This window comes from Neodiprion fabricii, chromosome 3 (genome assembly GCF_021155785.1).
Source record: "Neodiprion fabricii isolate iyNeoFabr1 chromosome 3, iyNeoFabr1.1, whole genome shotgun sequence".
NCBI classification, from domain to species: domain Eukaryota; kingdom Metazoa; phylum Arthropoda; class Insecta; order Hymenoptera; family Diprionidae; genus Neodiprion; species Neodiprion fabricii.
The window spans coordinates 15409767-15435575 of record NC_060241.1 but is presented as its reverse complement, the minus strand read 5'-3'; the positions used below and the strand labels follow the sequence as shown (position 1 = coordinate 15435575).

The following is a 25809-nucleotide window of genomic DNA, read 5'->3' as shown; positions in this document are numbered from 1 at the left end:
GCGATCGTCTCTTCTATCGTGTCAACGCTGTCCAAATAGTCGTCCATGTAAAGTTTCGCTTCAACAGCTGCTGTCCCCTTTGGTCTTTCATTCGCGAATTCGTCCGCATTTTTATTGTTGACGTAAAGTGCTGTTGACGGAGAAGATTTTACTCCGAAGATCAACGACTTCATACGGTTATGAGCTTGCCATAGGAATCGTTGGACGTATTGATCCTCTGGTCGTATTTTTACATGTAAAAACATATCTCGCACGTCTCCTTTTAGCGCTACTGATCTTTGCCTGAATCGTAGCAGCACGCTAAAGAGAGACGGGTGTAAGTTTGAGCCCGGCAGCAGCCGGTCGTTTATCCGTACGCCCTGTGATCGGGCGGCAGCGTCGAGCACTAATCTAAGTTTGCCTAATTTATTCGGATTCTTGACCCCGAAATGCGGCAGATACCAGGTTGTCTTCGGGTCACCTTCCAGCTTGTCTACCGATAGAGCGTACGCACGGTTGATGAGTTTCTGCATTTCAGCGTAGTACGCCTCCGCGTAAGTCTTATCTTTGCCCAGTTTCCTCTCTAAGCTCATGAGCCTGTTATACGCGTTTTATCTGCTGGGTGGTAGCGAGGTAAAATCGCTTTTTCATAGTAGCCCGGTTTCCCAGCCGTTCGGTATACCGCGTGTCAAAGTTTCTATTAGCTGGATCACGCGTTCGTCTCATCGGTTGATTCTGTCTAACCGCATTATTCCCAGCGATTTCAATTGAAAACTTGACTTTACTAATTCGTGTACGCGGTTATCATCCATGTTGTCTAACGCAAGGGAATCTGTTCGCAAGCCCGCCTAGCGTCATTACGCACCCGGATGGTGCTCCTCTGTTGCGTCTATGGGGGCCTCCGTGTAGCGTCCAACTCAATGGTGTCTAGGAGAGCCCCAATGAGTTGTTCCTCGAAACTTGAATATCTCTGGTGACTGTAAGAGGCCAATTGTCTTGGCCTATAAGTATTGCCAGGGTGACGTTATCGTAGAAGTCTAGTATGACGCCGCCCAGGGTAATATCCTTTGCATCTTCCGATAGTAGGCTTTGACGCAGTAACGAGAGATTGGTGACTGTTCTCGCTCCCTTCAACGTGTAAATTTCTTTCTGCCATTTACCACGGACCTCCAGGCTCACGGACTCACTTGTGGGATCTCTTGTTTGTACTTCAACCACTCCACTTAGCGTTATTCTAATTCGTCGACCCGTCACGCCGACACTGCGCGCAATCGCGGCGTCGATCAACGTTATGGTAGACCCTTCATCCATAAGCGCGTAAGTCAGTTTTTTTATTGATAGGGCCGATCAATGTTACTGGGAGTATTTTTAATAATTCTCTTCCTGACTCCATCACGTACGTGTTGCGTACGCGTTCTAGTCACATGTCCTGTGCCTCCCCAACTCTGGAACTTGTCGACCTTGCCCTCCTTACTGTCTACCGCTCGAGTAACCTTTTTATGCAATTGGTTGCGGTCTGGTTTTCGGCAGTTACTTATGTTGCATCTTACCTTTGCAATTTTTTTTAGCATGGCCGCTCGATGGGCACCTGAAGCAGAGTTTCACGACCCATTTTCACCTATCCCCGAGCGATCCTCTCGCGGAATTTTTGCAGTTTGCTATGCCATGCCCCAATTTATCGCAAACCACACATAGGCTCGTCGGAATCGCAATTCCTCGTGATTCGACGGTATTGGATCCATGCGCGTCGCTTTTGCTCGCTTCTAAATTTAAGTGCAATACCGATAGCGCGCGTCGCATCGGGCCTTTACGCCCACAACTTGCCCTTGTTGCCCTGTTTTCTTTGACATTTTGACTCGCAACGCTTCTCGAAACTCTCGTGCCAGCTCTGTACGCCATCTCTACCGCCCGCCGTAGGAACTGAGATACTGTAATGAGTCAGGGCTTCTCTAACGGTGAAGTACTCACATATCGATTGTAAAATGGCGTCAACGGGTGTAGCATTTTATCAACTATTTTCTGCGCTAGCTCGGGGCTATGAAAATAACCGATGTAATTGACGGCCCTGATAGACACCACACAGTCTTCTACCCTGGTCGACAACTCGAAGATATCTCCAGATTTCGTTCCAATTTTGGGTACGGCCCTCATATCCTCAATGATCTGTTGCACTATCCTGTCCGGGTTCCCGTATTTCATCTCTAAGAGCTTCATTAAGGGCTTGGCGCTCGCGGCCGTCAACATAAACAACAAAGATCGAGTCACATAGAAACGTACGGCCTGCAGGCTATTTGAAGCAAGAAAAGTTGGGGTGCTCGGACGAGCTATCACCCCAACAGCTAGGTGTCGCTAGTGGCGCCTTTGCTTGTGTGGCTCACGTACAGCGCTCTGTACTAATGCGTACAGTGTCGGTGTGTCGGCTCCGACCGGCGAGTTGGGGTGATCGTGCTAACTCTCTATTGTCGACTGACGGTAGAGCCATCTTACGGATTTACGAGTCGCGGAAAGTTTTGCTTCAAGCGGCCCATAAGCCGTACGCTTCTATGTGACTTGATCTTCGTTGACATAAGCGAGTTTACTGTTGTCATCGCTGTTCCCTTCAGGCAATCGTATGATCGGATGATGTTTTCAGCATCGGTATATCCGCCGAATTGGATCGACAAATCGAAGGTGTGTTTGAATCTGAGCCTCTCGCGAATCTCAACTGAAGATCGGTGGCGATTTAACGGTTGACAATCTGTGTATAGCTTGGTCCGAAATCGTGGGATTCGTATACTGATCCCACTTTTCCTCACCGTTGCTGACGCGCTTTGCTCCGATACAGCCGGTGTCCCTGCCTTGCTATGGCGGTCGTCTTCGTTCGCGTCGTCCAAGGTCATATACCGTGGGCTCGAGCTCGCATGATTGCCCGTCGGACCCCGCGTTGCTAGGTTTCCGCTACAACTTGACTTAGCATCTCCCTCCAACTGCTCCGCCAAGCCTCTATCATCCAGCTCGAGCTTAAGTCGTTCTCTCTTATCGATGGCTCTGCGTTTGATAGATAAGCGTTGTTCTGATGCGTCTAGCTTCAGCCGTCGTTTACAAGCCATTTCTGGAATCACACTTGTAGCGCGCAATTCACGTGGTGTAACGACAATAAGCGGTTGATGTGCGATCTAGGGGTTGCTCCCTTCTCGATGAAGTTGGTTCTGGCCTAAACAATGCTCGACGACCTCGTTATGCCCTTCTATTGACAGGTCCATGGGCGCTGGATTTATTTCCTCCGCCGCTATGCTGTCCCGCTCGTTGTCTTCCCTGTCTCGAGCGCGCCTTTGAGAGTGAAGCTGTGCCGGGTCAGTCACGTTTTCCCAGTTTCTTTTGTCCATTTCGCGAGCTGGGAGTCGTCGCACCATTCGGCCGCACGGCCATACGCGCACTCGCACAGGTGGTCGGTCATGCGGACGTCCACGCACCATGGTGTATCCGAGAACTTAGTACTGGTCTCGTTTGAAGCACTGCACAATTATCCGACTTACACGCTTCGCACCCTTACCGTTCTGAATTATTTCTATAATTTCCCGGGTTTCGACACCACTTTGTTAATGGGTGTATCTGCTGCTCCGAGTACCGCGCACAGCAACTTGTTGCGCAGGGTGATAATTGTGCAATGCTCTCTCGCGCCGAGCGCTCCGATCTTCACTTTGATCGCTTCGATTGCCGGTGGCGCCCTCTAAGTACGAGACAGAATTGTCGCGCGTTTACCACATTTCGATAGTGTATGTATGTAGTTTATTCTTCCGACATATCGATCGAGGCAATCTCGCTCTTTATGATACAAAGTTGATTGTATACGTCTTCCTTACGGCTGTGGCAAACATTTTACATCTTGAAAATTTCAAAAGGCATTCGCGAAAAAAAATTGGAAGGTGGTGCTTTTTTCAAACAGCCTAATATACTCGTAAGATTTTCTTGCTGCAGTTGTAAGTATGAATCGTAAAATTTGAAGTTGCAATCATCTTATAACTAATTTTATGCCTACGTCTATGTACAATAGACCTGTCCTTAAGAAGGGCAAAGTCGAATTTTAATGGTCTTACCCCCCAAATTGGTTCGAAATAATTCAAAAAAAATGTTAGAATTTTTGAAAATTTTTCCCTCCATATTTACCCACGCCTAGGAAGCCTTACTTTTTCCAATAAGAAAAGCATTGGTTTTTTGGAATTTTTAATGGTTTTTTTACCGCTGCCGTAATTATCAGCTAAAAAATCGCAAATTCTCAGAAAATGTTGACAGTTATGCTGCATTTTGTTCAGTTTTTTGGAATTCGATACAAGCATTTTTGGGCTAGATCGATCGACTCTTTTCCGCGTTTTTAGAGAATAAAGATGTGATCGATCTAGCCCAAAAATGCTTGTATCAAATTCCAAAAAATTGGACAAAAAGGTAACATAACTGTCAAGATTTTCTGAGAATTTGCGATTTTTCAGCTGATAATTACGGCAGCGGTAAAAAAACTATTAAAAATCCCGAAAAACCAATGCTTTTCTTATGGGAAAAAGAAAGGCTTCCTAGGCGTGGGTAAATATGGAGGGAAAATTTTTTCAAAATTCGGACATTTTTTTTTTAATTATTTCGAACCAATTTGGGGGGTAAGGCCATTAAAATGCAATTTTGCCCTTCTTAAGGACAGGTCTAATATACAACCTCCTTTCTTGAGAAGGTTTGGCTTGGCTAGTCGCGATCAGCATGAACTTTTTGAGTTCGCTTGGATCTGGGTTTCACAGAACATTTAGTGTATCGAAGTTTTCGTTTGTGACTTTCCTATGAATAAAACTCAAATTTTTTTTGTGTGTAAATCGCATTTCACGATGACCGGCAATAAATTGTTGATCTTATTACAGAATTCACAGTGGTTCTCATTCTGTACCGCATATTTTTCCGCATTTATAATTATCCGAAAGTTTGTAATATTCAGCAACCTAAATTGAGTAGCAGGTCTGTACGCATCAAACGGTATTATTTGCTTTGAGTCGTTCCGGGTGTCCTCTATTAGTCATGAATCTGGGTAAAGTATTAGAGAAGTGGAGTGAGTCCCTAGGGTTTTCTCCGTCGATTTCGTACAGGTGATTCGCATACGACCTACACAAAACATCTTTATGCGCTTTTAGTAGATTGTCAAAAATGTCTGCTTTTCATAACGGTTCGAAGAAGGTTGGCTTGATTTGTTGATAGCAGTTATATTTTATTAACTTTGAATCATTATTCCTAATGGACATTGTTTTATAAAACCAATATTAGGGTATCGAACATCAGGTATTTTCAAAATATTAATTACCCAGTTTATGACTTGCTTGAGGACTGTGACAATAATTTATTATTCACAGCAATTATTAAACAACTAGAGGCAATTCTTGAATAACAAAAACGAGTGAATTGTGTGTGACGAAAAGGAGATCCCAGTGAAAATTAAGTGAACAAAAGTTGATATACTCTCTTCCACTATATATTCATACTTACTTTTTCGATTTCGTCGCATTGCTAGGTTGAGAATCGGTAGTGCTTCTGTCTACTGCATCTTGAGAATAATCTTCTAATGTGGTTAACACCAATGCATTCTTGATCAGCATAGTTTGATCCGAGGAACCGTATACCATATGGTCCTCTTCAATATCGTCGTTATGCAAATTACTTTGATAGCCTGAATCCTGTGGTGTAGATCAGATATGTTTGTAAATTTCATAAGTAAGACACTGGTAAATAACAGAAGGTATCGTCAAAAATAGTCTGACACATGAATAATTAGACAAAAGAAACCTAGTGAATTACTTGGATTGATTTTCATCCTTTAGACGGTGTAAAACTATTGTAGACACTCCGATTTCAATTTTACTGATGCATATTTTTGTGGACGTAAAACATTACTAGTGTTAGTGTTTGCGATTTGAGGTCGATAAAATGGACTGTGATGAATCGATATGATGTGGAAAAGTTTCGAAAATTAAAATCTAAAGTTGAATTTGAAAACAAAAGGACTATCATGTTTCACTCGGAATGAGCAACAAAATTAAAAACAGATTGTGGAAGCTACGTTAATTTTGATCAATAGTTCATTTGATGTGACATAAAAGTTGTTAGTCAAAGACTAGAATATTACAGACTTAACCCTTACTTGCCACACTTTTGTAGAATCACGTACTTGCCAGACTGAGGTGCTTCACACCCCGCCGACAAAAATTGTTATAAAAAAACTGTTGAACAGTTGGCTGGGGATTTTATCACGAGATAATTGTACACTGAGTATTTATCAAAGTATCATATTAATAAGCTACGAAGATCTCTTTGAAAATTCAAAAACAGAAAATAATGGAATCATCATTAAGAGCTTACTTATTTGCGTCTCATTTTAAATCGCTTTGAGCAATGGATCCAATTATTCAGAAGACCATTTTGTAAACGGTTAAATATAGTAGAGTGTCGATTAGATTATCTGATTGGGACCGGGTACCATTTCGATAACCGAACAGCGATATTCCGTGTAAAAGAGGTGCGCAAGAATATGAGGTTTGCTCTTCGAATTCGAAAAACTGAACGTCGAACTCATTAACCTTTAGACCGCCGGTGATTTTAGTGTATATTCAAATATGTATACCTACATTTATATTATTTGACTACAGCTTGTCCAGTATACTAGCCAAGAGGCGGCTTCAAAGTTAAGAACGTAAATTAAGAAATAAAATGTAAAATTCAATGCCGAGGCGCGTTCTTTTACGGCTTTGTGACGTGAAGAAATAAAACAGAAGAGTGAAGACTAGATGGTAAATGCAAGCGAGCGTGTACGTCGGGCATATCGGAAATCATTACATTACAAGATGTAAGGTGTCAGTTTGCCTATTCCAATTTTCCAAAATTCTAACTTTCACCGACAGCCTAAACCGAATAAAAAATCCATATGTTCGAATAACTAATCACTTCAAAAAACGGGATAAGCCAAGTCATCATGCCGATAACACCAATTAACATGAAAGAGTCTGGATTCTAAATGTAAAATTTTGACTTCTTCCACATAACTTATAGAAGAATAAATAGTTCCATTAGAAGATGTTTGCTTTTATAGAAAACCGAAACGATATTTTGGGTTTTACGAAAATTGAACAATTGAACAAAATTCAGTTTCGCATTTAAATATTTCAATTAAAGTGATTTAAGTGCGAAACTGAAGTTTGTTCATTTGTTATTTACAATAAATGTTTGACAAAATAGATAATTTTTCTTAAACTCTGAAATATTGTTCTGGTTTATATTATACAAAAGCAAACTATATAATAAAACTATTTCGTCTTTTATTAGTTGGGTCGAAGAAATTAGACATCTAGAACCCAGACTCAAAATTCCTGTTGACCAGTGTTATTTACATCAATGTAAAAAAGACAAAAGCAAACTTTCTAAGTCATAAATGAGGATTTTGGTGATTATTCGATGTGTAAAATCATAATTTAGTTATTTAAATATTAATTGAATTTTTTTTTTCGTCCTATGTAATCGATGTTGGGATAATCGACGTTCTATTGTATGTTTCGGTATTTGTTGATCATAACACAGTTCAACAAAATAAAAAAAAATTTTAGCCGTCGCTGTTTTTTCCATGAATTTTAGTGTTTTTGAGAACGTAGAATTTACTAATAAAATCATGGTAATATAAGATTGGCTCTAGTTTATATGTTATTGTAGTATTGTAGGGGGGGGGGGGGGGAGGGGGTAGCTTCTGTAAGTTTTGCAAATAAAAAACGGAAAGTAGATAACGGAAGGAGAAACGATATCAGGGTCGATGTGATAGTCACATGATGGCAGATTACTGCACCTCCGTTAAGCTGGTTATGCCAATATAGCATAACAGGTACATATAAATTGGAAAATTAGTTGTTAATTAAACGCTTTTTAACTACAGAAAAAAATGTTTCGCTTCACCCCTTTTTGAAAAAACCGCGACAGATCCAGTTTACTTTTAAAGTAGCATCGCCACGTAGTGAAAATAGTGCAGGTTAAGCTGAATTCAAAAAATTCCAACACAAGCTTTATTCGCTAATTAATAGCTGTGCTGTTAATTGAGATCAGTTTCGTCTCCCTAAAACCACCCTTACCCCTGATGTTCTACCACCCGCAACCAATCCATTACGCAAAACTTTTTGTACGTACGTAAATTTGTTGATATATCCACGCTTAAATTATTCGTTGATTAATCGCTGCGAATAGACGTTAGTCCCACTTTCCAGGAACCACCCCCTCCCCGAATATTTCACCCCCAGCCTCGAAAAATCAAACTGTTCACACGACGACTAGAAATTCAAAATTTTATCCACGCGTGAATTATTCACTGATTAGTCGGTGCTAATAGATGTTAGTTCCACTTGCCTGAAATCACCCCCTCCCCGCATGTTCCGCCCCTGACGTCGAACAACCAAACTGATCACGCGATGGTCAAAAATTTTTAATTTTATCGATATAGCCGATCAAACAGTACTTACACTGAGAGACCATCTGTGTGAATAAACGGTAAAAATACATTAAAGTTTAGTATGTTTTCAGTAGAACGTAGAGAAATCCAGATTTTTGTTCGAAAAATGCGTGTGCTGCATACTAATGGGTAAAATTGATATCTTCCTTTGAATTAATGAAAAAACCGTTTCACTGTTTAATATAAAATGTGGTAATATTTGACACGCGGCATATCAAAGTTACAGAGCCACTGGAAAACACAAGTGATGTAGTAAATATAAATTAAACAGCGTTTAATTAGCGACTAACTTTCCGATTTGTATCTACTTGTTATGCTATATTGGCATAACCAGCTTAACGGACGAGATTACAGCTATATCAACCTGGAACCGAAACGCCAAAAACAACGGACGCGGAGAATAATTTCGAAAAAATGTTGAGGTCGGAATTAGAGGCTAATTAAAAGCTCATTAAGTGCCCTATCTTCAAATTAATTGTTCCACGTTTTTTAAAAAAGACCTGTGGCGGTGCCAGCTCGAGATAAACCTGGAACCCCCACGCTAAAAACGAAGAGAAATTTTGAAAAACTGTTCACGCCAAAATTAAAAGTTCATTAAAAACTCTAGGAATCCATGTTGAAAACATTTTTTGAAAGCCAAGTCCTAGGGGGAAACCACTCCCGAACTCAAAAAATCGGTATACCTCTTTCACGGAACAAGTTACAGGATTCCTAGGTGCGTTAAATTAATTTCACAATCATAGGCTCTCTGCTGTACAGTTCAAAAGGCTGTGTTCCAGAGAATCCATTCAAATGTTAAAGTAATTCTATATTAATTTTTAAATTTCTCTAAACCAATGAATTGTTGAATTGTCTCGGATAACAGAAGAATTTCCAAAATCACAAGCGTCAGAATAGTTTACTATTTTGACGCCTTCAGAAATCATGAAACCCCTATTCAATTCATGATCTCCGAGAATAATTGACATGGAGTGATTTCTGGTTTTGTCCGTAACTTTATTCCGGTGCATCAATATGGAGTGCTATTTGAATAGGTGTCAACATTATTGAAAATTGTTCGTCTCTCATAAATTTGTTGCAATAATATATTCTACCTATATAAATCAGTCACCGTCATTCTAACCATATTTCACTCTACGTTAACTCGGTTTATTCCCGACGTAATCCCCCTGATCCATTGAATCGAATCCATTCACGAATCAGAATCATGAATCAGTGATAACTTACATTAAATATGTTAATAATAACATATCATTTATTAATAATCATAAAAATGCAGGTGAACGAAGGGTACTTCGATAATTCATTCGAATGACCTGTATTAAATTTCATTATGTATCAAAAACTCACCAATTTTACTCCACATCAATTGCTAATATTACACATTGAAAATACTAAATTTCATTAATAGGAAAGAATCAATTTTATTTATTCAACAGTTATATTAGAGAATCGTAGAAGAATACCTATTTGTACACACCGCGTGTATAATTTCAGTAGACTGAGAATTGTGTGGAGGCGGCCGTGATTTTGGCTACCACGGCACCGCACACCCCAAGAAATATTTCAATCGAAAGATTTTTCCAAATAACCAAAACTGCTATTTTATAACTTTTCTTCTGTGATGTGCACATTAAACGAAAATACGTGGACGTAGATTCAAGCCATGTGCTGTAAAGCGATGGAAGCCCTTACCCTGAAATCATACTCTGTTTTTTTTGTGCTTCACAACAGGTAAACATTGGCCGTTTGCATTTGCGGCATATTAAACAACTTAAAACTTTATAATACCCAAAATACTGAAAAATATCTCCTCGTTTCTTGAGCTCTCAGCTATAACTGAAAGTCGTAATAGTATTAAACAGTCAATTTTACAATGATTTTCGAGTTTAGGGGTGGCTTCCCCCTCTTGGAGGTGGAGCATTTAATTCGCACGGGCAGTATACCAAGAGCCTTGAACCCTTTGAGGGGTACTAGGAAGTATACTTCCTACCTATTTTATATTCGTTTTTTTTTCTTTTTCGATGTTTCGTGGCTTTACCATGTAGGTACTAAGGCATTTTTTAGACTTAGGTTGGTAAATAACGTAACTATTATGAAGAATTACGCCACTGACTTATTTTTTTGATGCTTATAAACAATCAATTAAAAAAAATCAATATCTTCTGAAAAAATCGGCTATTGGTAAACGGATAGAGCTAGAGCTCTGAAAATTTATAAGTCTTTTCTATGCCTAGTACTATTATACATATTTTTTTCAAATTTTCTGATAGGCCGGTTTTTTCTAAAAAAAAAAAAATTCAATTTTGGTTAACCCCAAAACCCAATAATTAAATTTGACATACCCATGTTTTACGGTGCACTGAGTACGTAAATAATATAATTGGCAAAACACAAGGCAAATGACGAATGATTCCATATTCCACCACTAGGTGGTGAATACGAACCCGCAATCAAAAATTAACTCTTGAATACTTCCAACTAGAGCTATTGTCGCACAGAACTTTGTCTTTTCTTTACGTTTTTTCCATTTGAGTGGAAAAATGAGAAATCATAACAAAACAAAAAAATTACAAAAATAAAAAAAAAAAGAAAAAAAATATTAAAAAAAAAAACCAAACAAAAACCTAGTTTCTTCCCACGTCCACGTCGTTAGTTCTGGGTCACGCTGAGAGGGAGAGTAAGCGCCATATTTCATTTTTTATTTAGGACTTTGAAAATAATAGGCGCTATCTTGGATCCAACATCTTGAATGTTGCTGCTAATTTCATGTCAGATTTGTAATTAGCGACTCCAAAAACCCCCGCATATAAAATATCGCATAAATCGGTTCATTTTTTTAAATTTTGTCCGCCATCTTGGATCCGCCATCTCGAATTTCGCAAATCTAACGTCAGATTCGCAATCAGCGGTCCCGATAACCCCCGTGTATCAAATTTGGCATATATCGGTTGGTTTTGTAAAATTTCGTCTGCAATCTTGAATTTCGCAAATCCAACCTCAGATTCGTAATCAGCGACTCCAAAAACCCTTTAGATCACTTTGACTTTGATGATTGGATTTTTTTGTAAAATGTGCCCCTCAAAGGGTTAACTTTCGAGTCATTTTGACGTCTATAGAAACTTGTTCCGTCAAAGAGTTGCGCCGATTTTTCGAGTTCGAGAGATGTTCTCACCTAGGGGTGCCTTACAAAAAATGTTTTAAACATGGATTCTTTGCGCCTTTAATTCTGGCGTGAAGAGTTTTTAGAAATTTCTCTTAGGTCGCGTGGTTTTTGGCGTAACGGTTTCAGCTTTATCTAGAGCTGATACCGCCACAGGTTTTTTAAAATAAATGGAGAGCATTTAATTCGAAAATAGAGCATTTAATTAGACATTAATTAAACCATAATTATTCCGTAGGAGATTTATCGGTTTTCGAATGAGGCAGTTCCAGCTTGATATAGTTGGACTCTACAGAGACATAGTTCCCAAAAATCTTAGAAGAGCAGTGTTGGGCGTTTTTTCTTTAATTCATTATATTCTAATTACAAATTACAAATATAATTAGTACCGATTTTTCTTATAATTGCAAATATAATTACTCTCGCTTTTGTTCGAATTAAAAATTACAAATGTAATTGATATCGACTTCCCTTCTAATTACAAATTACAAATGCAAATAACAACGATTTTGCTTCTAATTACAAATTAGAAATGTAATTATTGTTACGTCCGGCATATCGCCACAGGTCACCCTCATCTCATCACTCTCCCACGATCCTTATCATCATCTCATTCTTGTCCTCCAATTTCTATTCTGACTCATGCCACTCGCTTTTTGTCGACTCTGCTACTTCTATTCCCCAACATTTGCGCACCTTCCGTCTACTCCGCTCTTACCTCAGTATTGTTCCTATTCCAACGTTCGACACGATTAAGTCTATTTCAACACTCAACAACCTCACGTATACCTTTTCTTCCCGATATTGTGAACTACACACTGCGTTTAAACTATTCCACAAATTCTTGAAACTAATATATAGTTGATAGCTCAAACATCCCAACCGTTATTCAACCCTATCCCAAGTTCTGGTTGTCCCCGGATGTAAAGGCGAAGGCGAACCCGTTTGTTCCTTACCGCTCGGGAATAAACGACGTCCACGGAAGTAACATTAGTATCGATTTTTCTTCTAATTACACATCCTAAATGTAATTAGAATAGTTTTTTTTCTGATTACAAATATATTAGCATTGATTTTTCTCACAATAACAAATTACCAATGCAATTAGTAATTTCGATGTAATTAATTGCACAAAGTAATCAGTAGGGCCCAACACTGTATAAGAGAAGTACCTGAAAAGTGTCATATATTATATATTTATTTCACTTTTGTTTGAATAAATTAAGCATAACTAAAGCCAATGATACTATTTTTTTTTAACTTGAGATATTTAAAAAATTTGACTTTTTCATCTAAGTATCGCGTTTTTGAGTCATACATGAAAATATCGATAAAATAAATAACTAGAGCCAATTTCGAAAAAATACGCCTACTCCTAAGGTCGTTGACATCAAATCTTCCTAAGACCAACTCAAATATCAAAGACAACAAAATCACTGTTGATCAGTGTAATGAAAATCGATGCAATGTTGTAAGACTAATTTTTCCACGATGCCAATCCATCTAAAGAAAAAAAAAATGTTTCAGTGAATTTGTAGACTATACGTGTTGTTGTAGGATCTTGGAAATGTAGGTCATTAATTTAACAACAAGTTTTTGCTGTTAACGTTTCGACTCTGATTGGAGTCATCCTCAGGATAATTTAATGCATCTATTGAAAACATCTGATTGTAATACATTGTTGGTACCGGGTCGGAACAACATTATGATATATAATAAGAAATTACAATAATAATAAAATTAACAATGAACTATGTATATAGAAACAAAGGGACACTAACCTTATATAAAGTAGTCAAATTTTATAAACAGTAAGAAGTAATTTGATGAAATAATAACGCAGTTATAATGTTTATTGTCACTTTTTTCTTACATTCTTTATCTCCTGTCTCCATGTTTTATTGATAGTTAAAAGGCGATCTGGTCAAAAGTAGTTGCCACAGAGAAAGATGGGCTTTGTTCATAACATTTCTTTGATTGATGGCGTTACCACGACGAAATTACTCAGAAGATGGATGTCCACTTCAAAGAAACTGATAGAAATGAAGAATAGAAGGATCTTTTTACCTACGTGTAAGAAAAAAGACCTGTTGCCTACACATTTGAAATTCTCAAAATTTAATCCTATTAGGTTAGGTTTCATTTCATCTATTTATAAACATAAATTCAAATGCAATCTACGTAGTTTTCAATTAAGTATTTTAAATCTAGAAATAAGCGACACTCGCTCCACTATCATTAAAACACAAAGAACACTTGACAACCTAGATAAAACAATTAGAGAAAAAAAATTACCGTTAGACATGATCAATGAGTTCTATAGTTCACAAAATCGCAGCTTAGAAAAATAATTCCAAAGAATGAAAGCTTCTAACATTAAAAAGTTGAAAAATCTCTTACAGTCAAAATCAAACTCAGAAAGAAAACTAAACAGCTCTGACAAATCAAAATGGTTCGTAAACTTAACGAATGTCACTATACCTCCACAAGTTATTGAAACTATAAGTTTGGGACCAAAACATGGAATTTCCATAAAAACCAATGCAATACCTACATCTAATCTCACAGCTGATTTTGAATCTTACGCTCACAAAATTCCTTTGGAGTCACGCAATCGAGCTAGAATTGATTTTTCTAATAAAATTTCCAACTTTAAACACAATCCACGAATAACAGGTAAATTCAACACCAAAGCACTCAACGCTATTAAAGACTTCCGAGCTTCTCACCCTGGTCTGTTGGTCTTAAAAGCTGACAAAGGTAACGCAACGGTTTGTATTACTCGTAATGACTACCGAATGAAAATGTCACAACAACTATTAGAGGAAAACACGTATAAAATTGTCAAACATGACCTCACGTACACATTACAACAACGGGTTAACACACTAATTAATAGTTGGCAACAAAAAAATTTAATCACCAGACAAGTCAAACGTAGTATCTACACCAACAACAGTGTGCCATCTGGAGCTTATGGCTTACCTAAAATTCACAAAATTGATGTCCCGGTGAGAGCAATAGTGTCTTTTATAGATAGTCCAACTTACAAATTATCCAAAACTTTAAACTCGTGGATAAAAATGGGCCTAAAAAGACCACCTTCACACGTAATAAACAGCTTTAATATGGTCAACTCCATTCAGGGATTCAAATTACCACCAAATTACAGTTTAGTGTCCCTAGATGTAATATCACTCTACACTAATATACCGTTGAACTTGGTTATTGATTTGATAAAAAAACGTTGGCGTGAACTATCACCGAACATCCCTGTACCACTTGAACAATTTCTTTTAGCTTTAAACATATGTTTTGATGCTTCTCTTTTCAAATTCGACGATAAGATATTTTCTCAAATTTTTGGATTACCAATGGGCTCTCCCTTATCCCCAATACTAGCAGACATGGTCATGGATGAACTTGAAGACCACTGCACAAAAAAACTGCCGTTCTCGTTACCGTTTTACCTTAGATATGTGGATGACATATTAACAGCAGTTCCTGAAGATTAGATCCCACAACTATTGAAAATCTTCAACAGCTTTCATCCAAGATTACAATTCACAATAGAAATTGAACTTGATAACAAAAGTAACTTCTTGGATGTAACAATCATCAACAACTCATACATCATTGACACCGATTGGTTCCACAAAATCACGTGGTCCGAACGGTATTTGAACTTCTATTCACATTATCCCAGATCGTACAAAATCGGCACAATAATTAGTCTAGTTGATAGGGGAATAAGATTAGCCAAAAATTGTTGTTGCGAAAAAAATCTCAAATTAATCAAAGATGTCTTAATTAAGAATGATTATCCGCCGGGCCTTTTACATAGAATCACCAATCAAAGGTACAAAAAAATCTGTGAACAAGACAACAATAACTCCTTAAACCCAACAAATAAAGACAACTTAACCTTCATTTCTATCCCATACGTTAAAGGTTTGTTTGAATCACTAAACAGAACGTTTAAAAAATACAACGTACAATTTGTAGGAAAAAATTTCAACGACTTAAGCTTGTTTTTTGATACAGGGAAAGATAAATTACCACTGGAAAAACAATCAAACTTAGTATATAAAATCTGTTGCAAAGATTGCAAAAAGCCATACATTGGCCAAACTAGCCGTTGCGTAATGTAAGAATCAATGAACATAAAAACAACTTCAAAGATTCAGACGACCACTATACGGCTTTAAGGGGTTAGGTGGGTTTCAAAAGCTCAAAATAGGTACATTTTTATGAATTTTTTTTTACTTAATCAACAGAATATTTCATTCCATCAATTTAACACATAAAAGATACATATTTTATAAGTAGTTTGTGAAATTTTCATTGAAAAATATTGAAAATTAAGGCGTGGACACGTCGTCTGCTATGACACCTCAAAAAAAAGTTCTCTCGGCGTAGTCAGGATAACTCATGACAGATTCATCTGAAATGCAAAAACCAAAAATTTTCTGTTAGTAGATGTTTAAAACTCGTACTTGGACGAAGGAAAAAAAAAAAAAAAAATTACATTTTTGGCGGCGTTGAAAACAAAAAACCCTTATTTTGAGTAAAATTTGCACCATTCATGGCCTTGAAAAATTACTTGGAATAGAAAAAAAAAAAAGTCCTTCGTTCAAGTACGAGATAATGTTATTTTGAAGAAGTGTGCAAGATTTGAAAGAGATCGGTTCCTAAGTTTTCGAGAAATCGTGACTACCGATTTCAAAAATGTAGTTTCGAGAAAAACGCGATTGAAGATTTACATTCAAATAACATGTAAATAATCGTACTTACACCATATAATGATGCAAACCCATGTTTTTTCCACGTGCCATCACTTGACACGGTAACATCTGTCGTATCTTCAACATTATTTTCATCACACGTTAATTTTTTTTCTTGATTTGCAGCAGACAACAAAATTGATTCGGCAACAGTTATAACGCACTCATGTATTTTATCAACATAAAAATTGTACGTTGATGCATTCAAGAATGAGGAACTTATATCCATCAAACCACAGAATTTTTTACATCCGGCAAGTCCTAAGCCTAGTATTCGCATCACAAAAATAAATGAACAATAGCTAAGCAGCTGCCTCGATGTATCTGCCTCCATATACCTGCGTCACGCTCGGTTATAGCCTGATGGGTGAAACATCCAAAGGCTATATCTCTTAGAATATGACTCGGATCGTTTTAAAATTTTAAAGGAATATTCTCAACATATTCAATTATAAGATGAGCAAAAAAAAAAAAATTCGATTTTTTGAAATTTTGAAACCCACCTAACCCCTTAACAAAACATGCAATGTCCTTAACCCACCATTTTGACTTTGATAATGCTAAGATATTACATAAAGAACCTCGATATTATAATAGACTAGTGTTAGAAATGTGTAACATCGCCAATCATACCAATTTTGTCAATCTTAGACAAGACATTGAAAATTTAAGCGAAATTTATATTAAATTAATCAAGGATATGAAGGCTTAGGCAGTTCAACGACCTCTTCATCATATGGTTAAGAACGATCTTCTCAATTATCTCACACGGTTACACCCCTAATCACTCCTCTTTCTTATCTATGTTCAATCGGCGTAAGAAACGGTTTATTTTATTTACTCATATCCTTCAACTTTCTTTCGTCAATATTTATAACAGAATGGTATTGTATTTGAAAAATTGACTGTTTATATTTTAATCATCAACAAGGTATTCGAACGACCTTCTTATTTGTGTGATGTGAACGACCTCCCACTTAGCTCACACGTTTATATACATATTTGTTTACTTTCTTCTTTTCATCCACACTCATTCTCCACAAGCAAAGGGTTTATATTCCACCCACCCACTGTCTCCAACCGCTCTCAGTAACGATCTTTAGACAGAGTAGTTGCCTTTTGACCAGATCGCCTTTTAACTATCAATAAAACATAGAGACAGGACATGAAGAAAGTGAGAAAAAAGTGACAATAAACATCATAACTGCGTTATTATTTCATCAAATTACTTCTCACTGTTTATAAAGTTTGACTACTTTATATAAGGTTAGTGTCCCTTTGTTTCTATATACATAGTTCATTGTTAATTTTATTATTATTCTAATTTCTTATTATATATCATAATGTTGTTCCGACCCGGTACCAACAATGTATTACAATCAGATGTTTTCAATAGATGCATTAAATTATCCTGAGGATGACTCCAATCAGAGTCGAAACGTTGACAGCAAAAACTTGTTAAATTAATGACCTACATTTCCAAGATCCTACAAAAACACGAATACTACAAGGTCAAGATCATTTTTTCAAATTTGTAGACTATAGTCTTCGAAATGAAACCAGCCATCGTAGTTTGGAACTCAACGACCGTATTGAGTTTTTTACTATTTTGAAGCGACTTGAAATCGACTCAGCATCGACAGCTGAAATTTTAATTATAATTTTAGTATTTTTATTTTTTTTTACATTGAATGAGATCGTTTTAGCTTAAAATTATAATAATTTAACGAGTACTCAATGTGCGACTAACTCGTAAAGAAAATTAATAAAATGTATCGATTTTTAAACAGCCATCCTTCATAATGAAGACACGATTGATCATCTGCCCAAAAAGTTTTTTGCGTAGACATAGACAGTTTTCATTTGTTTGGAATCAACGGAGGTGTTACTTTCTGACAACTAATTGCTATATGCAGGTGTATAAAAAGTGGAAATACCTCGGATTCTTTTTGCTCCATGTCTTGCTTACATTCTGCATCAACTGTCTTGGAACTCGGTAGTTTATTTAAACTGTTGATTTTGTGAACTTGATCCAATCTGATCTCAGGCTCATTAGCAAGTTTTGATACACTGACAGCGTTCAACTTTTGGACGGTAGCTTTTGTATTCGTTGTTTTCTGACCGGATACTGCAATAATAAAATCATGTAAATCATTATCTGATTCCTCTAGAACAAGTTCTGAAAATTCACACTCGTGAGTTTAATCAAAATTTCAATTAATTGATTGATTGGTACTTTGAATTAATAGTTTTTTTCAACGAATTGATTAATCGACCCTTTCAACTTATCATTTCTATATCGATAGCTAAATCGGTTGATTAGATAAACAGTTAATGATGAACAGACCTAACGGGAAATATAGCTCACGTCTGTAATGTTAGCAGAACCATGTTGGAAAAATCGAGCATTACAGATACCATAATTAGGTGCTCTTTAGGTGCTAATTATTTGCCCTAATAAAAAAATAGGTGCTCGATTCGTTACCTATAAGAAAAGAATTTTCACTCTTAAAAATTAGGTGCTCGATTCCATTACTGATGAAAAATAATTTTCATTCTGAGCTGCTGACGAAATGTCATGCTGGCGGCGCATATTCTAAAAACGCGGAATATTGGCTATGGAAAAAATTGCTTTACGCAAGAATTAGGTGCTCTTTAGATGCTAATTAGGTGTCCTATTCAAAAATTAAGTGCCCGAATTCATTATCTTAAAAAATATATATCCACTTCGAAAAATCGTCAAATAATGGCGGTAGAAAAAAATTGGTCTACTCAGGAATTGGGTGCTCTTTAGGTTCTGATTGCGTATACTATTAAAAAATTAGGTGCCCCATTTTCTATCAATCGCAATTGTTGTTTACGTACGATTGCTAACGTAAAGTCACCCGCCTGGTGTTTTTTTTTTTGGTGACTTTTCACACAGAAAACTGCTGTGAAAAATATTCAATTTTTAGACAGTTTCGAATTATTTAATTTCGAAATAATGAAGGTATCTCAATATCCACATTCTCGTTTCTTCGAATGATCATTTGAAGCTTAGATAAAAAGTTGCAAATCTCAAACTCAATTTTCATAACTTTTAAAACGTTTTTTGACAGATTAAAGTGTGTTTCAGATCAGTCATCCAAGCAGCTTCTTAATAATGATTTGACCAAATCGGAGAACTCATTTTTTTGTTTGTTTTGTTGAATATTTCCCAAAAAATATAAAATTTGAGAATATTGATGTGCGCTGGGCTGAATCCGACGGCAAGTTATTAAATAAATTCCACTTGTACAAAACTAAAGTTTTCCAATCAGTTTAATTGAAATAATTCCGAAATAAGGGCTGTAAGCATAAAAATGTACACGTTTCTTGTTTGCTACGAAATTTCCTACAAGATGAAATGATTTCCAAACTGATAATTTCAAAATTAGAGATGAAAAATCGTTTTTTTAGTGGCTTTGAAACAATATTCAATTTCAAGAGATGGTTTTGAAAATCGTGGATTGAGTGGTTCATTCCATCCCTAATCTATTTCCAAACCCCCATCCTTCTGCGTTTATTAGGTTGTGCAGAATGGGTGTTTGAACAAAAAAATTTAAATTTTCCAATCCAAGTTCCAGCATGAACGGGCATCTCCATATAGGTCCTGATTTCTTGACCTGGAGTAAAACATCCAAATTTTTATAAATCGCCATGAAAATGGTTTTTTCTGATATGTATTATCATTTTTGATTTTTTGAAAAATTTAATTTTTGTAAATCCTTGAATATTTCTGTTGCCTTTAGGAGTACAGAAATTTGAGGGTCATATATGGATAGTGTTCGGTCGAACGAATAATCAGAGGTGCCCAGGCACGAATGGTCGCTCACGCGTGTATATACGAACACATGCGTCGCGCGGCCATAGACTTATAAGATAAACTGCGCGCTCTTATGAGCCGTTTGAAGACTCTCTCTGTTTTGTCTTGCATGTGTTTAGACGAGCATGAAAGAGGAGGGAATAGCGCGGGCCCGGCCGCGTCAGTCAAGTAGTCGAGCGACTCGGGGTCAGTCGTTCATTCTTTTTGGTTTTCTTTTCTCTGTGCGTTTCCGGAGAGATGGATAAATCTAAGGGGTCTCACTGCGATTCGATCGGTACTCGGATCTTGTGGTATCTTGTATCTTCAAATCCTTCCTGATTGTTGCATGCTGGGGAGCCGGAATAACCTCGTAAGTACACTAACAACAAGCGCGGTACGTCCCGCCAGGCACACCGGCGCGGCGCAGCCCGGTTGTACCAATGAGCAAGCGCAATGCTTGACGCAAGTAATCTACCGATTGCTTGTACATACTTGGATTCACACACGGTAATCCTTCCGGTACACCGAATCAAGCGGTGATACCTGGCACAAGCGCAATGCTTATACGAAGTCGCCAGCGACTTCATTTACCACGATTATACTGCACGAAACTGTCAAGACGCCCAGCGCAACTATATATAAATATAGAGATTCAATTCGGATGTTTCAAACGAAACCAGCAACCAATACAACCACACACAAATATATATATATACATATATATATATAATGTCTTATAATCGTAGATTTCACCTCCGAAATAATTCATTGTGCGAAATATATTTCATATGATAAATATCCTATACACATTGTAAATTCAACATTTGCGAGGGGTTTTTTCTCTGAGGTTCATACCTCAAAGATTTTTCTCTCTGAGCCATAATAAAACATAGAACTGATGGCTCAAAATACGTGTTTATTTCATTTATTCCTATTCCCTAGATCCTTGTTTTCTAGAGTTGGAAATCGTGACCAAATTAAAAAATACGCGGCCTCATTTTTATTAAAGAGGACACGCCCCACGAAACAGATAGAGTTCAGAATCCCGCTTATTTTGAGAACAATACAAACATTATACCTCCGTAAAGCTGGCCTCTCCCACTTACTCAAAAAAATTTGAAAAAATCATAGATTAAAGAGTTATTTACGAGCTCTGCAATGCCTCAAACCGCGATTTTTAAACTTGTTCCTGTTACGAGAAAATCAATTTTGGAAAATGGGGGGACCAGCTTACCGGAAAGCTTGCCCCCCCTCCCCCCAAGAGTAAAAAAATTTTGTCAATAATTTTGGCCACGTGAGAATGAGGACGTAATTAGGAGCTCCTGATATACGTTGGATACAATGTCGTGGAAACAACCCCTATAGATGTATCCACGCCCAATCGCGATGGTAGGAGAGAAAAAAGATATTCAAAATGATGAGTACTAGCATGTTGTGCGACTTGTAAAAAAGAATTCACTGCGTTGTATTTTCAAGTTAGTTTTTTGATGATCGGAAACAAATCGGAACAGGGGGTGTTTCGGGGGCAGTAGGTCAAAAATCAAATCATACATATCCTGTTAGCTCTTAATTCGCTAAACATTTTGCCGTAAAAAAAATTCACTGCGATGAATTTGAAGGATTTTTTTTTATTATTTACTAAGGATTGAAAATCAAAAATTGTTACGCGCTGGTATTTAAAAGCTCTTAAATAAATAACAATTTTTTCCAGAGCCAATATTCCGCGTTTTAGATCCTGCGCTGTTAGTATGACATGCATCAGCAGCTCAGAGTGTAAATTCTTTTTTATCGGTAACAGAATCGAGCACCTAATTTTTAAATAGGGCACCTAATTAGTTCCTAAAGACCAACTAATTCCTGCGTAAGGTTCGATTGACAAAAAAATCGAAAACAACCTAATAGGAAATATGTTTAATCATCCATGAAATCGATTGCAGGTATTTGCACAAACGGATGTATATGTGTATTTGTGCGAGGACGAGTTTTTTGTAAGCACGAATCCAGGTGAATGACTTGACCGATTTGACGAAAACTGGAGACAGAAAATTGAAGTATTCTAATCATAAGTTGATCACCTCAGAAAAATTGATTCGGATTAAAATAGGGATTTAGCGCTCATTAGCTGCTGATATGTTTCCCCATTCCCGAGTTTGTTCCTCGAACCATTTCGACAGAATCGATGACGATGCCAGGTAAGATAAATCGAGCATAGCATTATGAATTTTGCACCAATATTTTTTATATCTGACACTGTATTTTTGGGAATTTTTTCAGATTTTTCGATTACGGCCATCAAGGTGTTCCAAAAAAAAAAAAATTTTAAATTCATGACGCGCTCAAATTTATTTTGAAAAATCTGAAAAAAATTGTAATTGCTTGATAGAGTGAGAGTAATGATAGGAAAAATCGGGAACCAGATTTGAGGGGTCGAGGGTCAGACCCAGGTCGAAATGGTATGGAATACCTCGTATATATGTTAGAGAAAGACCGGATGACACTCTCAAACTACGTGTTTGGCGTGTGGAACGCATTTTGAACCACCGTTTATTAACAAGACAAAACTGGAAACTTCAACTGACAGAACTTTTGAAAGAGATTCAATATTTTAAATATTTGATCGACACGTCAATTCAATTCCGGGCTTGCTTGTTTTACTCAATCTTCGTTCCTCTTTTTTTTAATACAGCAGCCCTTCGGAGCAATAGAAGACAACGACGGACGGCAACTCCATTATTTCGTTATCCTCGACATATGGTGGTCGTTAGATATAACATCATGTTGGATGGTCATAAATTGGCTCCGAAACTAGAAAAAAAGGCGTTTGCGTGGCAAGTAGTCCAAACAAGGAAGGTCAAGAAGAAACAAAACAAGGAACAGGCTCCAAAGCAGCACACCTACCGACCACCAAAGGAGGACCCGCCGGTGTATATGCCGAGAACACCGCGGAAATTCACCCGACCTGATGCACTGATCATCCGTCCAGTTGAAAAGGATAAGTATACCGAGATACTCCGCCGGATCAAAAAGGAAGTTCATGGTGACGAGGTCTGTTCCACGGTAGAGAAGATCAACAGGACCAGGGCTGGAGACGTGCTTATCACGCTTTCAAAGAAGAGCACCGACAAAGGCCAGGCCTTGCAGAGGGCTATTGAAGGGGTCCTAAAACAGGACGCCAAAGTTATAAGGCAGGGGCCTCGAGACGATCTTGATATCCGGGACCTGGACGACACTACGACAAGGGAGGACATACAGACAGCCTTGCAAAAGATAGGTAGAGAGAACTGCGAGATACCACTTGCGGCAATCAAGATCCGTAAGGCCTATAAAGGTACTCAAACTGCCTTAGTAACACTGGCAGTACCAACACCTCAGAAGGTACTTGGCGAGCATGGCAAGATCAGGATTGGTTGGGTCAATTGCCGAGTGAGGTCAGTGAAGAGACCCACGCAATGCTACAAATGGTGCCACTTCTGGCATGTTGGGGCCCAATGTAACAGCAAAGCAGACAGGTCAAGACTGCATTAAATGCGGACAAGATGGTCACAAAGTAGCTGATTGTAAGAACTCAGCTAGATGTGCACTATGTGCTGAACATCACGGCATAGAGAATACCGCCCACCATGCCGGCACTAGTAGATGCCCGGTATTCAAAGAGGCACATCTAAAGATACAAAACAGACGAGCATGAAGATATTACAGCTAAACCTCAATCACTGTGAGGCTGCGCACGACTTGCCCACGCAGACTATGCGCGAATTAAAGCTAGATCTAGTACTTATAGCAGAGCCATACGAGCACCTGAGCACCCAACCTTGGGAATCGGACAGCACCGCAAAGGCTGTCATCTGGTCTTGTGAAAAATTTCCATTCCAGAGTGCGGTCAATAATGGAGAAGCTGGTTTTGTAGCAGCATGGGTGGACGGTATTTGTTTCTACAGTTGCTATGCACCGCCTAGTCTCACGGCTGAACAATATGCAGATTTCCTTGATCGACTAACGGAAGATGCGAGACAGTATTCTCCCGTAGCAATAGCCAGCGATTTCAATTCCTGGGCGGCAGACTGGGGAAGCAAGGTCACTGATGCACGGGGAAAAGCACTACTCGAGGCTATGGCTACACTTGATGTGGTCCTACTCAACATCGGAGATACACCAACGTACACTAAAGGAGAAGCAAGCTCAATTGTCGATCTTACATTTATTAGCAGCAGTTTAACTAGAGGAAGCTATTCTTGGAAAGTAATGGACACCTATATAGCCAGCGACCATAGGTCAATACTCTAGGAAATATCGACTGGCCAGAATCCCAGAAGAGCAAATAGGCAAACCAACACAGTTAGGTGGAAAGTAAAATCTTTTGACTCAGGTGCCTTGGTAGTGGCCTTAGACAGCGACCCGATCACCACTGGAAGTGCTGAGGAGTGCTGAAGACGAAGGAACTAATGAGAAGAGTTTCCCAGGCTTGCGACGCTACCATGCCTCGGAAACGTGGCATGAATCAAAGACCTTCGATGCACTGGTGGAACGACACCATTAGCGTTCTTCACTCAGAGTGTCTCAAAAAAAGAAGACTATCCCAGCGTGCCTATCGACGACCTAGCTCTGCAAAGCTGGTTGCAGAGTACAAAAAGGCACGTCGGAATTTTAACAAGGCCATCAAAGACAGCAAGAGACATTGCTGGAAGGAGCTCATCGACGAAGTGGAAAAGGACCCATGGGGAAGACCGTATAAAGTGGTAATTTCCCACCTGAAACGCCAGCCAATACCGTCACCTACATGCCCGATACTCTTACAGAGGATCGTTTCTGCGTTTAGCAGAAACAACGTGAGTTTAGCTATCCACTAGTGCAGTGTGAGGAAGAAGACATTCCACCTGTCACTTATAAAAAACTGACGGAAGCCTGTAATCGTGTTGGGAATAACAAAGCGCCGGAATTGGACGGAATCCCAAATATAGCGCTGAAAACAGCTATCAAAGCAGCGCCAGCATTATTCCTAGACACTTACAACGCATGCCTTGATGAAGGAACCTACCCCAGAAAGTGAAAGCAACAACGACTTGTACTGCTTCCTAAAGGGAAGAAGCCACCAGATGAACCGTCATCTTACCGACCACTCTGCATGTTGGACACAGCAGGTAAGATACTAGAACGCATAATCCACCAGAGAATCGAAGCAGTGGTCGAGCCTCTCCTGGCGCCTAACCAATGTGGATTCCGAAAAGGACGATCAACCCTAGACGCTATCAATCTTGCCGCCAACAGAGCCAGGGATGCGATCGGAGGGAAAAGATGGAAAGGAGGTACGAAGAAGTACTGCTTCGTGGCTACACTTGACATCAAGAAAGCCTTCAACTCCGCTAACTGGGACTGCATCATGCGGGCCCTCGAAGAGAAGAACGTACCGGGATACCTGCGCAGGATAGTAGCTAGCTACTTTGGACATAGGGTCCTGAAATATGTCACGGAGAATGGCCCAAAGCACTATGATATTACTGGAGGTGTACCATAGGGCTCAGTTCTGGGACTTTTGTTATGGAACATTATGTATGATGGCCTACTGAGACTG

At 38.3% G+C, this 25809-nt stretch overlaps 1 protein-coding gene across 8 annotated transcripts in view; it reads right to left on the bottom strand.

Annotated features, from left to right (window-relative positions):
* LOC124178357 (DNA-directed RNA polymerase, mitochondrial) overlaps positions 1-25809 on the bottom strand; it is a 110742-nt gene that overhangs the window by 68232 nt on the left and 16701 nt on the right. For 7 of the 8 annotated variants that reach the window (XR_006869782.1, XR_006869783.1, XR_006869780.1 and 4 more), the window contains exons 3-4: positions 18355-18545; positions 5476-5663 (exon numbers count right to left, since the gene is read on the bottom strand). Coding sequence is in view for 2 of the 8 variants with exons in the window: in XM_046561620.1 (XP_046417576.1) it covers positions 5476-5663; positions 18355-18545 (379 nt within the window). In the remaining 6 variants the exon portion in view is untranslated. The remainder of the gene's footprint in view (positions 1-5475; positions 5664-18354; positions 18546-25809) is intronic. The other variant, XR_006869781.1, reaches the window with a different exon arrangement.